The sequence below is a fragment of the Myotis myotis genome, unplaced genomic scaffold (assembly GCF_014108235.1).
Source record: "Myotis myotis isolate mMyoMyo1 unplaced genomic scaffold, mMyoMyo1.p scaffold_m19_p_1, whole genome shotgun sequence".
Lineage (NCBI taxonomy): Eukaryota > Metazoa > Chordata > Mammalia > Chiroptera > Vespertilionidae > Myotis > Myotis myotis.
In genome coordinates, this window is record NW_023416313.1 from 71,002,237 (window position 1) to 71,017,824 (window position 15,588).

The 15,588-nt window shown below is 38.8% G+C and overlaps 1 protein-coding gene across 2 annotated transcripts in view; it reads left to right on the plus strand.

Moving 5' to 3' along the window:
• The window catches only part of BANK1 (B cell scaffold protein with ankyrin repeats 1), a 336,360-nt gene that overhangs the window by 109,233 nt on the left and 211,539 nt on the right, over window positions 1–15,588 (plus strand). For both annotated transcript variants that reach the window (XM_036340817.1, XM_036340827.1), the window contains exon 6: window positions 10,408–10,513. In XM_036340817.1, the coding sequence (XP_036196710.1) occupies window positions 10,408–10,513 (106 nt within the window). The remainder of the gene's footprint in view (window positions 1–10,407; window positions 10,514–15,588) is intronic.

Sequence of the window (15,588 nt, forward strand, 5' to 3'; positions counted from 1 at the left end):
TGGATAGTACAGAACTTAGATTGAGAAGATGTGCCATACTGAGTCCAAAGAAAGAAGACTCTGTATTGATTCTTAGATTGAGAAGAGGTGCCATACTGAGTCCAAAGAAAGAAGACTCTGTATTGATCTTTAGATTAAGAAGATGTGCCATACTGAGTCTAAAGAAATAAGACTCTGTATTGATCTTTTAACACATATGCTTGCTAGCAGAGGAATTAGGTTACTCCCAGTCAGACAGAACGTTTTATACAAGAAGTATGTCCATGCTTTTCTGAGGAAGGAAAGGTAAATGTAAAGGCATGGGAGGAGGTAGGCCCAAGGAGCCTTATCCTTAACCCCACTGCAGTCTTTCCACCCTGGGAAAGTGCAGGATTGGCAAGCTCTCTCTGGGGTGATAGATCAGGACTCAGGTAATAGCAGAAAGCGCCAATCCTACTCTTAAAATGGATACAAGAGAGCATTTGGGGTTTTTCTTTTTAATGCCTGCATTTAAAAAATAAAAAAAGGGGGAATTTGCTGGGAGCCGGTCCATCCTTGCTGTTTCAAGGGACCTGGCATATATGGCATACTGTTCTTAATATGTTTGCTCACCTTCTTGGCACTATGTGTTTTAACCAAGGTCTCTGAGAAAGGTTGTTTCCCCAGGTAGGGATTTTCCCCTGAAGTTAGGGAGGGAATAAAACCTCTTAACTAAGAGCCAGGTGGGTAATTAATCACTTTAACTATGAACAATCATGCTTAAGCTACATAATCTTTACTCCCTGGAATGGAGATAAGAAACGCCCTAACCTTTGGAATAGAGATTGATAGGATTGGAATCAACTGGTATAAATACAGATGTAACAAGTCAGAACGAAGAAGACAGAACCTACACACAGAACTTAGAAGACAGAACCTACACAGAACCTACAGACAGAAGAACTTCGCTGGAGAGAACATGGCAAAAGATCCTGGACTGAACCTGACTACAGAAATTGGCAAGAGAACCTGACTAGAACCTGGTGACTGAACCTGGCTGGAGAACCTGGACAGAACCTGGCTGGAGAACCTAGCAAGGGAACATGGCTACAGAACATGGCTGGAGAACCTAGCAAGAGAACATGGACACAGAACCTGGCTGGAGATCTGAAGCAGAACCTCTCTGGAGATCCAGACCAGAACTTGGCTGGAGATCCTGGCTAGAGATCCTGGCTAGGCTGCTGATCAACTGAACACTGCCTCCATGTCATTCCTTCTTCACCGACTCCGTCTACGCCTTTGGGAACCCCTGGACCTGCTGGGGCAGGACCCCAGCAACTGACAGGGACATAGATACTCAATACATATTTCATTGGATGAAATAATGACAAAGGGGAAGAAATGTATACATTGTTTGCCACCCAACACAAGTGGCCCACCCATCAGAGCCCCTTGTATCACTGGCTTCCTGATAGCACAGACACAACCCCTTTTGAGAAGGTTATTGGACGGTTGGCTGAAGCAGCGCTGCTTCTGACTGCTGTAGAACGAGCAAGGCAAAGGAAGAACAACAAAGGAAAAAACTCAGGAAGAGCAAATGATGAGACCAGTTCTGGGTTGTGTAGCTTGGAGACTAGAGCCTAAAACAACGCAATAGAATAATTCCAAAAAAATATTTTTTTTTTTTGCAATCATGGCATGAGTTAGAGAAGGCTTTTTAAAAAGACATTTCTTTGTATATGTTAGTGCTGTATTTGTCTTAAATCTTGTCTTATTACATATTTAACAATAGGTTGTTACAAAATGATTGCTAAAGGGAGGCAAGGGTGAGATAAGAGATGCTGCTTATGACTACTCTATCTAATGCCTACAATAGAAAACTTTGGCTTGTTGTGTTTCATCAATATGGTCATTAAGTATCCCCATTAATGAACCTATTCAAGTTTAATCAAATTAAAGTTTTGAGACTTTTTGACATTATTTACAGGGGGTCAATGTTGAAAAATTCAGCACAATCAAGTGTTAGTAAACAATCTAAAAGTTTATTAAAAAAAACTTACCAGATTGCCTTTACATAAATTATGATGTTTATACATTTTGCATGATTGACTGGGATGGCAGAAACTGCAGGGTGTCCCCCAGTAATTCTTTTTTCTTTCTTACATAATAACATAAATTTTATCTGGACATATGACTGCCCACATAAATATTGCACTTCCTGATTCTCTTGCAGCTAGGTATAGCTACAGAATTAGTCAGCAACAGCATGTCAGTGGAAGTGATATGTGCACATTTCTGATCATGTCCTTAAAAGAGGGGTAGGAGTCATGCTCTGCCCCTCACTGACTTTTTGCTTTGGCTGCAGCGCCAACAAGGGAATGGTGGATAAAACATCCAGGACCATGAGGATGACCTATAGTAACAAAACGAAATAGAGGCTCAATCTCCTAACCAGGGAACTACCATGTCAACCCTGCATTGCCTAATTCCAGGTTTTTATGTTAAAGATAAATAGATGTCTATCTTAGTTTAAGCCACTGGCATGTTGGGTCTCTGTATTACAATAGCAAAACCTACATTCGAAGTAATTTAAAAGATATATTATTTAATTAAAGAATTTAGAAAGAAAAAGCAAACTCATTTGTTCAGTTGCTGCAAAAACAAGTTTAGGGACCAAGTCTGCTCACTGATAGGCTTGTGTACTTTTCTGAATCACAATTATTATTTCCATGAGTTGTTATATCTGAGAGATCACATCATAGTATTTAGAGAAAAGGGAATTAATAGTTACTGGAGGTTTTACATATATTTTAATTTAAACTCTATGCGATTTTGTGATCAGTATTATTAAGGTCTAGAGGTAGTCAGTCCTGGAGCAGACATTTCCACACAGGCTTCTCAGATCTCAAAACATATTTTCTTCTTGTTAGAATATAACTTTTAAGTCACTGAAAGAGATTCTACAACAATATGAATCAATAACAAATATATGAAGGTAGCCTGAAATTGAATTGAGTTTTATATTTTTATATTTATTTTTGCATATGTAGTCACTGATATGTTGACATTCTAAGAACTGACTCACTCAAAACATAGAAAAATAAACTTGACCAAAGATAAATCTTACTCGCTTATTTAGATTACTCTTAAATTAACTGCTTGCACTCACAAGATAAAAGGCAAAGACAAAAGGGCTTTCCATAATTCTAACAAGCATTTGCTTTGCTCTTTTACCTATCATTTGCTTTGCAAGCTTCAGTAGGACGTTTTGTTTAAGATATGTTATGTACACTGTTTATCAAATTCCCCTTTAAATGGCTATTTTGGCTTTCTTTCACAGCACACATTATGAACAATAGAATAAACAAAGTGACTTTTTTTTTTTTTTTTTTTTTTTTTGCTACTGAAACTTAAACAGCATAGCAATTTGTTATAATAAGAACAAGATGTTTTCAGCTCAACTACTGACTTCCCCTTTAGATATCTGAAGGTAAAACATAAAATGCTGCAACTATTTCATAAATTTTGTCTCCCATGATGAATATTTCACAAGCCTCCTATGGCTGTGACACTGAAATTGTTTCTGTTGTTACTCAAAACTCTCTTACTGTCTTTCTCTGACCGACTTTTGAAACCATCCTAATATTCTGTAGCCAACTTTATAGGTTTCTTCACCCAACATCAATGCTAAAACCTCCTCTGCTTGACATCTTTGCTATTAAACCTGGGAAAGCCAAATTGTCACATTTTAAACCTATGCAGCTAGAGTGGCTACATTAAAGAATTTTAGCCAAAGGGACAACTTTAGAGCTTTTGTTTTTCCGATTAAAAAAAAAAGAAAAGAAAAGATATGGTTGGCAATAGACACTTTCTGTGCCCCCCCCCCCTTCCAGGTATGCCTAAACAAGAATGTGGTGTCCATCGTGAAACCATGGGGATATAATTTATTTTTTAACTTTACTCAAAGTATACTTCAGATTTTACTCTTCTGTCTATGACTAGAATGTGGTATAAAATGCAATTTATTTAGCATGTGAAGGCATAAGTTAAAATCCTTACTCCACAACATAGCTCTGCCATTTGGAGTGTTATTGATTTTTTTTTTGGGGGGGGGGATTATCATATCTATAAAAACAGACATTTAAAAAAATCTATCTTGTAGAAATGTTATGAAAATTATAAATTATATAAAGCCTAGCACATTATATAAGTGCCCTATATGTGGTAGCTATTATTACGACTTAAACTCTTTGAGTCTAGTTCATTGTTGCCGGGGTCCAACCCCAGCAGGTCCAGGGGTTCCCCATAGGTGTGGACGGAGTTGGCGAAGAAGGAATGACACAGAGGCAGCGTTCAGGTGATCATCATAGCCGGGTTCTCTTGTCAGGGTCTCCAGCCAAGTTCTGTTCAGGATCTCCAGAGAGGTTCTGCTTAGGATCTCTAACCAGGTTCTGTAGCCAAGTTCCCTCGCTAGGTTCTCCAGCCAGGTTCTGTCCAGGTTCTCCAGCCAGGTTCAGTCACTAGGTTCTAGTCAGGTTCTGTTACCAGTTTCTGTAGTCAGGTTCAGTCCAGGATCTTTTGCCATGTTCTCTCGCTAGGTTCTGTCTCTAGGTTCTGAGGCCAGTTTCTGTCCAGGATCTTTTGCCATGTTCTCTCCAGCGAAGTTCTTCTGTCTCTAGAGAACGTTCTGTGTAGGTTCTGTGCCTAGGTTCCGTCTCTCTTGGTTCCGTATTCTAAGTTCTGTGTCTTACTGTCTTATTACATCTGTATTTATACCAGTTGATTCAATCCTATCAATCTCTATTACAAAGGTTAGGGCGTTTCTTATCTCCATTCCAGGGAGTAAAGATGATGTAGCTTAAGCATGATTGTTCGTAGTTAAAGTGATTAATTACCCACCTGGCACTAGTTAAGAGGTTTTATTCCCTCCCTAACTTCAGGGGAAAATCCCTACCTGGGGAAACAACCTTTCTCAGAGACCTTGGTTAAAACACATAGTGCCAAGAAGGTGAGCAAACATATTAAGAACAGTATGCCATATATGCCAGGTCCCTTGAAACAGCAAGCATGGACCGGCTCCCAGCACATTGTAATACACTAATTTTACCTTTGACACCATTCCAAAGATCTGAAATATCTATCAACTGCTTACATTAAATTGCCATAAAGTCTTTTTAAAGGACAGTCTCTCAATGCCTTCATACTCAAGCAGCGTTCACACTCCTCATCCAAGAAAGAAACCAATTAGACTTTGAAGGGGTCTATGTAAATAGCTATTTATCTTAAGGACCTCAACTTTGCGTAATTGAATATCTTTTTTTTTCTGGTTTGTTTATATTCAGTTAAACTCTTAATAGAAATTGTAGATTTACATGTATTTGTAAGAAATAATAGAGGAAGATTGTGTTTGGTAGTTTGTGCCTTTTAAGGACTTGGTTCTTTTAATCTAACTTGTCAAACTGAGGTGTACAGAGTGGTCTACAGTACTCCCTATTATCCTTTTTATGTCTGCAGGGTGTGCAGTGATACCTCCTGTTTCATTTGTGACATTTGTCATTTGTGTCTTTGTTTTTTGTTTTATGATCAATCTTGCTAGAGGTTTGTCAATTTTCTTGATCTTTAAAATAATCATCTCCTTGCCCAGCTTGTGTGGCTTAGTGGTTGAGCATGGACCCAGGAACCGAGAGGTCACTGGATGGATTCCTGGTCAGGGCACATGCCTGGGTGTTGTGAACTCAGTCCCCAGTAGGGGGCGTGCAGGAAGCAGCTGGTCTGTGTTCCTCTTTCTCACTGATGTTTCTATGGTGAGAATGTGTATTCTGCGGCTGCTGAGTGGAATGTTCTGTATATGTTCATTGGATCCTTGTTGGTTAGATCATTGGAAAATGAGATATAGTGTTTGAGTTTTTCTATATTCTTGCTGACTTTCTGTCCACTTTTCTGTCAATTTTGAAAGAGGGGTATTTAACTATAGCTATAGATTTATCTATTTCTCCTATCAATTCTGTTGATCTTTACTTCACATATTTTAAGCTTTTCTTGCATACACAATTAGGATTACTCTGTCTTCTTGGTGGATTGACTCTTTTATCATTAAAGTTCCTTTCTCACTCTGGTAATTTTCTTTGCTCTGATGTCTACTAAATATAATATTAATATAGCATAACTACTCAAATCAGAGTTTTCAAGTTAGGATATTTTCTAGGGAGAAATAATTTGGGGATTATTTTTTGTGTTCTATGCTATTTATTTATATGCAAGATAACACTAGTAATATGAAATTGAAAATAGAAGTGATTCAACTAGTTATGCTAGGCTAGAATATTGAAAAATATCTATTCTTTTCTAATTAATAAAATGTCTTCATCTACATTGTAAATACTTTTTCTTCTGAGGACATTGCTATTTCATTTCTTTTTAAATTCAATGCTATTGTATTTCTCATATTGAAGTATCATGGTGCCTTGATTTTTAGTGGGAACTCTTGCTCCTTGAATTCTCATCAGTGTCTCAGAATCTCAGAGCTGGAAGTGATCCAAGAGGTTATCTTATGACTAACTTATTTATCTGTGTAGTAACTCTATGGGAAGAACTTTGGGAAGAACCCTGGCTAGTTAAGCAACACTGCATATCATCAATAATAAACATGGTGCCTAATCCCTCTGGTCGAGTGCGTCTAATGAAAGCCTCATGCTTTTGTCAGCTCCCCTGCAACCCACCCTGGGTAGTGGGTGGGAGTGGGGAGTGTAAGGAGAGGGATGGTGGGGCTGGGCACGGACAGCCTGGTCCCAGAGGTGAGGGGGCCAGGGCTGCTGCCATCCTGCCCTGGTGGAGGTGGGGAGGGGTAGGAGAAGGGGTGGGCATGCTGAGTTGAGATTCAGAAAAAGGGGGTCACAGCAGCAGAGATTGGTGGGAGGGAAGGATGGTGGGGACAGAAGCTAGACAACGTCATTTGGGAAGTGGTCAGATGGGGACAAGCTCGGAGAGTCAGTGTACCCATGGCATGAGGGTGGGAATAGGAAGGGAGACTGCTGTGGGTGTGAAGTGCCTGGGTTGGTGTGATGGGGCGGAGATGGGTGTGAGAGGCTTATAAGTCATTATAAGCACAGGTCTGGTTTGACACTGCCTTCTGCAGTATTGTGAGGGGCGCGGGGAAACGGACAGAAATGATGAATGGTGCGGTCCTTCATCTCACAGCCTCTCTGTGTAGACGTGCGCTGGTGCAGGGCCTTTCGTGTGACATGCACATGTGGGGCTACTGAGGCCACCCCAGAGGGGTCAGTGGGCTGCAGAGTCCTACCTGGGCCCTGCTGGTGCAGGGCAGGGAAGGAGCGAGGAGTGGCAGGCGCTGTCTCCTCACCCTGAGGGGAAGAGAGGTAGGCAGGAGCCTGAGCGTGGCTGGGAGGAGCCGCCTTCTCCCTCCCCAATCTCACTAGGGTCTGTGTTACTTTTGAAAAAGTGTGGGTGCCCGTTCCCCCTCCCAGGGCCCTGAGGGACGAGGGGAGGTCATTGGCTCTGTTTTCTGCCTCTTGGTCCTTCACCCCTCACCCCATGTATCATAGGGACTTTCACCTCAAAATCTTTCTAAGCAAAGTGTGAATAGGATTTTTACTCCCTTTGTACAGTATTCTGAGAAACGCAAATAAAGGACAATGTGTTCCTGAAAAAAAAAAATTCTAAATCTTATTCGATTTAGAAAGAAATAGCAAGTTTATCTCTGTATGTAAAATTACCAACTACATAATAGACTATGCAGAACTCTTGTGACCACTGACACAAATTTAGAGAAAAAAGTGCAAACTAATATTATGATTTTCATGTTTTCTTAATTTCCTCCTTCATGTCAGACAGCTAAAATGTATTATTTTGAACTTTAGTATAAAGAACATGCAAACATATCACTAACAATGTTTTGCTCCATTGCTCCTATTGAAGACTTCCGGAAAAGATTAAAAGGGTAACCACAATGAGATATACTCTTATACCTCTTAGGATGGAAATTATCAGAAAGACTAGAAATAACAAATATTGGCAAGAATGTGAAGAAAATGGAGCCCTTGTGCATTGTTGGTGGGAATATAAATGGTGCAACCACTATGGGAAACAGTATGGAGGTTCCTCAAAATATTGAAATAGAACTAAGTATAAGTGGCAATTCCACTTCTGGATATCGATCTGAAGAAAATGAAAACACTAACTGGAAAAGATATGTGTATCCCCACTGTAGCATTCTTTTTACAATAATCAGGACATGGAAAGAGTCTGTGTCCATCTATGGGTGAATGGAAAAAGGCAATGTGACATATGTAGATAATTGAATATTATTTAACCACAAAAAAGATTAACATCTTGACATTTGTGACAACATGGATGGAACTTGAGGACATTATGCTAAGTGAAATAAGTCAGACAAAGACAAATACTATGTCATCTCATATGTGGAATCTAAAACAAAAACTGAGGTCATAGATAAAGAGAACAGGTTGGCGGTTCCCAGAGGCTAGGGATGGGATTGGGAGAAATGAATAAAGGTGGTCGAAAGGTATAAATTTTCAATTATAAAATAAAGTCATGGGGATGTAATGCACAGCATGGTGACTATAGTTAATGATATTTTACTGCATAATTGAAAGTTGCTGAAAATGTAAAAATTCTCACTACAAGAAAAAGAACTTAATTATATATGGTGATGGATGCTAACTAGACCTATTGTGGTGGTCATTTTAATAAATCAATATATCCTACCACTGAATCATTACATTGTACATCTAAAACCAATGTAATGTTATATGCCAATTATATCTCAATGTAAAAAGGGTAATTTTTGCTAATATAAAATTTTCACATCTTTATTTATAAAATAGGTTTCATTCAATATCAATATTCAACCACATAAGTGATCATAATAATGCTGCAACTTAAATAAACTTGATTTAATCTAAATAATAAACATTTCTATGTCAAATAATATAGGCCCTAAACAACTTCTCAATGTTTACAGCATGAATTATAGTTTTATATGAAGGTACTTTTTGAAATGCCTACTTCTTTCTTCTCTCTCATTCTACTATAGTCTTATATAAATTCCAAAAGTTCATAACCAGGTCATGATTCATGATTCCTCCATGCCTGTAAGCAATTTGTTCAGTTAACACAGAGTGTTCCTTGTATGCACGGCAATTTAGATCATCTGCTCTATACAGTCTTTCCTGGACATTTCTTTCTTTGTGGAACTGAGCCATCTCCCTTTTGCCCACTCTGCTTCTAACCCATGGTGACTTTCTATCATAGTACCGAGAACTCAATGGATTGTCCATATGTAATTACATGACTGTGAATTCCTTGAAGGCAGAGTTTGCTGTCCCATCTTTCTCTCTGTCCCTCTCTCCTTCAGCGCTAAGAGCTCCACATAGCCCATAGCAATAAGTACATTAATATTGGGTTTTTCCCTATACTATATAGCTATAGATTGAGAAAAGGACTTACATTCCCTCTGCCAACTTTTTTTAATAAATGAGGCACAAAATATATTATTTTTAGGTCTAAAACATAGTGATTTGACATTTTTATGTCTTAAAGATGTGCTCACCATAGCAAGGCCTCTCCCAACTTCTCAGCAGTTAGCCCTAAATCATTGGACTATTTGAGGAACTCAGGTTACTGAAAAATGAGGAAATAGAGTAACACAAGTGTCTGTTTGTTCAATCCAGCAATTTAATTTATGAAACTATGTATTGGAAATATGTATAATTTTATTTGGAAATCATTTCAAAAAACTTAATTAGGAACTTTTGTTCCACAATCCTCTCCCCACCAATGGCTTTGTTTGATTGGCCCATCTCCTCAGCTACAACATCTATGTCTCAAGTCAATTTGGTTCCAGCCATAAGCTTCACAAAACACAATTTTAAAAGATGCTGGTCTTTGTAATAGGCTATGCCATCAATAGGAGAACAATTAAGTTCTACTTGCCTCCTCAAAAATTAGGGAAATAAAGTAAACATATAGTGACTCTATAGTTGCAAGGAAAAACAAAAGCTGAGATGCATATCTTCTTTCGCTTTTCACAGAAATAAAATAATCTGATCCCATTTCTCACCCTTAAGTTGAAGAACCAGTCATTATTAAACATCATGTATTTTACAAAATTTAGTTAAAACAATTTCAGTGTTATTATTGGCATGCTATAATGTTCTTTTGTAATTAGTAAGTATTTAAGTAAAGTTGCTCATCCAAAAGCAAAGACTTGTTTCTTGCATCTATTTTTCTATTACAATAATAACTGGTTTTCAGGCAAACCCTAATGTTTTGAATGAGTCTTTAAAAACAGTAACAGTATTATTGAAGATTAGCTGGTATTTACTCCAACTAATAATTTATTATTATATTGCACTAAGATGAGTTTCTATGTGAATAACTGAACTAAATGTCCTTTTCATTTGAAAACAGAATGACATAGAAGAACTTGATGATATTCTCACAACCGTATTCAAGCAAGAGATACCATATTATAAGTTCCAATCTCTTCAAACCGAAATCTACCCTCAAAAAGAATGTGAGTACTTCACAATTGCCTCAGCTATTCTTTAATGTCATGCTTCAGTGGATGTCAGTTGGCATACCATTTTTATGAATTCACTCAGCACTTTATTTAGGTTTGTGGAATGAGAATTGTAAGGTTGAAGAGGAATGACCATAGTCTTTCATTTTTATTGGTAAAGAATTCTAGATAAACTTAAAAAGTGCTTCTCAGTGTATTGTTTAGGTTGTGGAATAAGAATTTTCAAGTTGGGCCCTGGCCGATATGGCTCAGTAATTGGAGCACCGGCCCATGGACCCAAGGGTCACGGATTCAATTCCCAGTCAAGGGCACAGACCTCAATTTCAAAGTTCCCTGCCCCTGGTGGGGTGTCCTGTGGGAAGCAGCCAATTGATGTGTCTCTCTTACATTGATGTTTCTCTCTCTCCCCCTCCCTCCCTCCCTTCCACTCTCTCTAGAAACTATGGAAAAAAATGTCCTCAGGTGAGGATATATATATATAAAAAAATAGAGTTGGAATGGATGGATTAGCCTGGTACCTTATTTTAATAGAAAATGAATGCTGAATGGGTTACATCAGAGCCCCTGAAAATGTGGATCTGACTCAGTAGGTCTGGGGCACAGTCTAGGCTATGCTTTTCCAACAGGCTCCCAGGTAAAAGCTGATGCTGTCCTCAGACTTCTTGTTGAACATCAAGGGCTTACAGTGGTGGTTCTCAGCCTTGGCTGCATAGTATAGTCAACTGTGGACCTTTTAAATTCTCCCATGCCAAGCCACACCTCATAGCAAGAAGAATCTGGAGGAGCTGTGTCCCAGCTCTCAGTGCTTTTTAAAGTTTCCCAGGTGATCCCATTTGGCAACCAAATTTACCAGCCCTGAGTTGCTTCAGTGTATTACAGACCAGCCAAACAATCCATTCTCATACTGATCTTTGACATAGAGAATATATTATTCTCTCTTTGCAAAGGTTAGAGTGTTAGTAGTATATAAAAGTTTTGAACCATTACTAGAATTATTATTTTGTATTTGACAAAATTTTTTTTTTTTTTTTTTTTTTTTTTTTTTTTTTTTTTATGAATCAGTAGCGTTTTAGCAGAAGCTAGAAATGGAAAGGTAAATATAAGCTAAGCAGTTCACTCAGAAACTTTATTTGGATATTGCTAAGATAATAGTTGCCTTTAAAACTATAAAAGAACAAATGACTGTTATAACATTAGGCTCTAATTCCTAGTTGAAGTAAAAAATGACATGATACAAATTGCATAATAAAAATATGCAAGATAGACATGAATATGTTTTGCTGGCCATCTTGATCCTATAATCTTTCATCAATGTCAGCTCCAGAATACCTGGTCTTTAAAACTTTGCACTTACATTTTCATAATTTTCAAGGTAAATCTATGATAAGGGTTGATATGCTTTTATACATAAAGTGAAGTTAGTTGAGGGAGGAGAAAGTTTACGAAAGAAATGGTAAATTGTTGAGGAATTTCTACAGAAACACCACTAGAGGTATTCTGAAAGAGAAATTCAGCAAACGATGATCAGGTGTAATTTCAGATGTCTATCCCTCAGGACAGTTCCTCAATGTTTTGGTAAAATGTTTTTTTTAAAAAAATCAATTATTCTATATTTTAGCTGAAATAAATTGGTGGTTAGGAAACTGTGAAGGGATGGTAGCAATAAAGAATTGACCTTGAGCATTGCCCTGCCCTAAGGATGAGCTTTGGCATTATTCACAGAAACGAGTAGTTTTTTAAAAGTCTGGAACTAAATGATATTTGAATCAAAACTGTCTATCTTATTATTGCCCCATCCTCTTTTCCAAGTTGTTTTTAATAAGTTATGAGTTTAGTTTCTTGTTATTTTATTTATAACTAGAGGCCTGGTGCACAAAAATTTGTGCACTCGGGGGGGGGGGGGGGCATCCCTTAGCCCGGCCTATGCCCTCTTGCAGTCTGGGACCCCTTGGAGGATGTCCACCTGCTGGCTTAGGCCTGCTCCCTGGGAGATCGGGCCCAAGCTGGCAGTCAGACATCCCTCTGGCAGCCCGGAAGCCCTCAGGGGATGTCCACTTGCCAGCAGGGAGCAGACCTAAGCTGCAGTCGGACATACTTAGTGCTGCTGAGGAGGCAGGAGAAGCTCCCGCCACCACTGCTGTGCTGGCAGCCATCAGCCTTGCTTGTGGTTGAGCAGAACTCTCCCTGTGGGAGCGCACTGACCACCAAGGGGCAGCTCCTGAATTGAGCATCTGCCCCCTGGTGGTCAGTGTGTGTTATAGTGACCAGTCATTCCCAGTCTTTCTGCTGTTAGGGTCAATTTGCATATTACCTTTTTATTATATAGGATAGAGGCCTGGTGCATGGGTAGGGGCCGACTGGTTTGCCCTGAAGGGTGTCCTGGATCAGTGTGGGGGTCCCACTGGGGTGCCTGGCCAGCCTGGGTGAGGGGCTGAGGGCCGTTTTCAGGCTGCCCAAGCCCCCTTCAGGGTGGGGGTCTCCACTGGGGTGCCTGGCCAGCCTGGGTGAGGGGTTGAGGGCTGTTTTCAGGCTGCCCAAACCCCTGGGCAACCAAAGCTCCCAGCCTTTCCTTTTTTTTTTTTTTATTCACTCCAGCTCTGTGGCCATGGTGACTGGAAGCAGGTATCTGGGGTTTATTTACCTTCTACAATTGAAACTTTGTTGCCTTGAGAGGAGGGAGCAGCTGGCCAGGAAGCTTGGCTTCTTCCATGGCCGGGGCAACCAAGCCTCCTACTCGCTGCAGCTCCGTGGCTGCCAGCCGCCATCTTGGTTGGGTTAATTTGCATATAGTCACTCTGATTGACTGGTGGGAATGGCTTAAGGCATAGCAAAGGTACGGTCAATTTGCATGTTTATCTTTTATTAGATAAGTAAAATGTCTTTGTCATTTTCATTCCTGTCTAGTCAACAAACGTCCTCATTTGCCTTTTTTTCCACCCTAGGCAGGCAAATTTCGAGGGGGGGGGGGGTGATGGGAAGTGGCAGAGAAAAGCTATAAATATTCTCTCTCCTTGTAATGCTTCATTATTGATTTTAAAACACATTTTCCATTGATAAGAATTTTCCATAGAAAAACATTCTCCCTGGGGGAAGAATAATAAAAGGTTTTCAGATAAACTTGATATATTAATGTAATTATAGAACTTTTGAATACAACAGTCACAGAAATAAGTCATGCACAACTTTCTAGTATATGAAATCAGGGACTGTGAAATCAATATAAGGTATTGTCACAGGCACTTTTTTATACTAATACATAAGATACTGAAATAAAAAATATATCTAAATGCATTCTTTAAAGTAAGAGTAAGTATGATTTTGATCAACTTCCATTTTGGTTGTAGATTTACTTATAAACCCATGTGATAAGGGTCAGAATGAAATCAGTTACAATGCCCCCAACTTGGTCTGGCGATGAGGCAGAACAGCACAAGCGGCCAAGCACAGTTGTTTCAAGCCATTTTAGTTGTTTCTTGTTACTGCAGAAGGTACATGAATCTGCCTGACTTCTCTCCAGAAGCCTTCCAAAACCTGGGTTGTGCAGACAATCTCCTGTCTTTGAAAGGAAAAGTAAATCATTCAATTTGTTTTTCAAAGAGGCTGTGGTTGCTGGTTCCATTACTGCCTGTGGCAGTTATTTATTTATTTATTTTTTTTAAAAAGGAAAGTAGGTTACTTTGAGGCAGAGTATTTACCTTCACCCAGAAAGGAGAACAGGCTTCGAAAAGCCCACACCAACACCTAGAAAAGTATGTCAAAGCATATTTGCCTTCGGTAGCAATATCTTAACCTGAAAGAGAACAGCATACGATCACCAGTCCAGTGACATGTGGAAGCATTGACTCAGATTATTATTTCCTAGTATGTCTACAGAGTGTTGAGCACTCACGAGGTATTCATACATACATAGTAGTGACTGTAGGCCTAAGGTTTATCGTGAATTTGTAATATCTTTACGTTCACAGAAAATCTAACCCATTTGCTGTCTGAGTAGAGAATGAAATGCCATTGTGTTGTCTCTTTTTATATCATTAAATGATTTAATCATACGGATAGAGAACAATCTTTTACCCACAACTTACCTTTGCAAAAAATCTTAACATTTTGTCATGATTTGCTTAAAAACTTTTTACGAAATAAAACATTTCAGATCTCATTAAATTTCTCCACATTTCCTTGTTATTTTACACACTTGAAAAACAACTAGTACTTTAAATTTCTTGATGATCATTACTATGCAGTTCTTAATCCTAATGAAATTTAACACACTGATCCTAAATATCATAGGCAAATAAAGGAAGAAGAAGATTAAAAATAATTTTAAAAATAAGGTAGGGATCAGCTCTAATAGATATCAAATTTTATTGTGAACTTTAATCATATGACTGTACAAGATAGAATATAAATTGGTGCAGCCACTGTGGAGAACAGTATGGAGTTTCCTCAAAAAACTAAAAATGGAACTCCCATTTGACACAGTGATCCCATTTCTAGAAATATATCCCAAGAAACTAGAAACACCAATTAGAAAGGATATATACATCCCTATGTTCATAGTAGCACAATTCACCATAGCTAAGATTTGGAAACAGCCTAAGTGCCCATCAGCAGATGAGTGGATTAAAAAAACTGTGGTACATCTACACAATGGAATACTATGCTGCTGTAAAAAATAAGGAATTCTTACCATTTGCAACAGCATGGATGGAACTGGAGAGCATTATGCTAAGCGAAATAAGCCAGTCAGAGAAAGATAAATACCACATGATCTCGCTCATTTGTGGAATATAATGAACATAAACTGATGAACAAAAACAGATCCAGAGACAGAGAAGCAGCGATCAGACTGTCAAAACTCCAAGGGAAGGTAGGGGAGGGTTGGGGTGAGGGGGAGAGATCAACCAAAGGACTGGTATGCATGCATATAAGCCTAACCAATGGACACAGACAACAGGGAGGTGAGGGCATGAGTGGGAGGGTGGGGGACAATGGGGGGATAAGGAAACATATGTAATACCTTAATAAAGAAAAAAATACATATTAAAAACAAACAAAGAAACAAAGAAAGT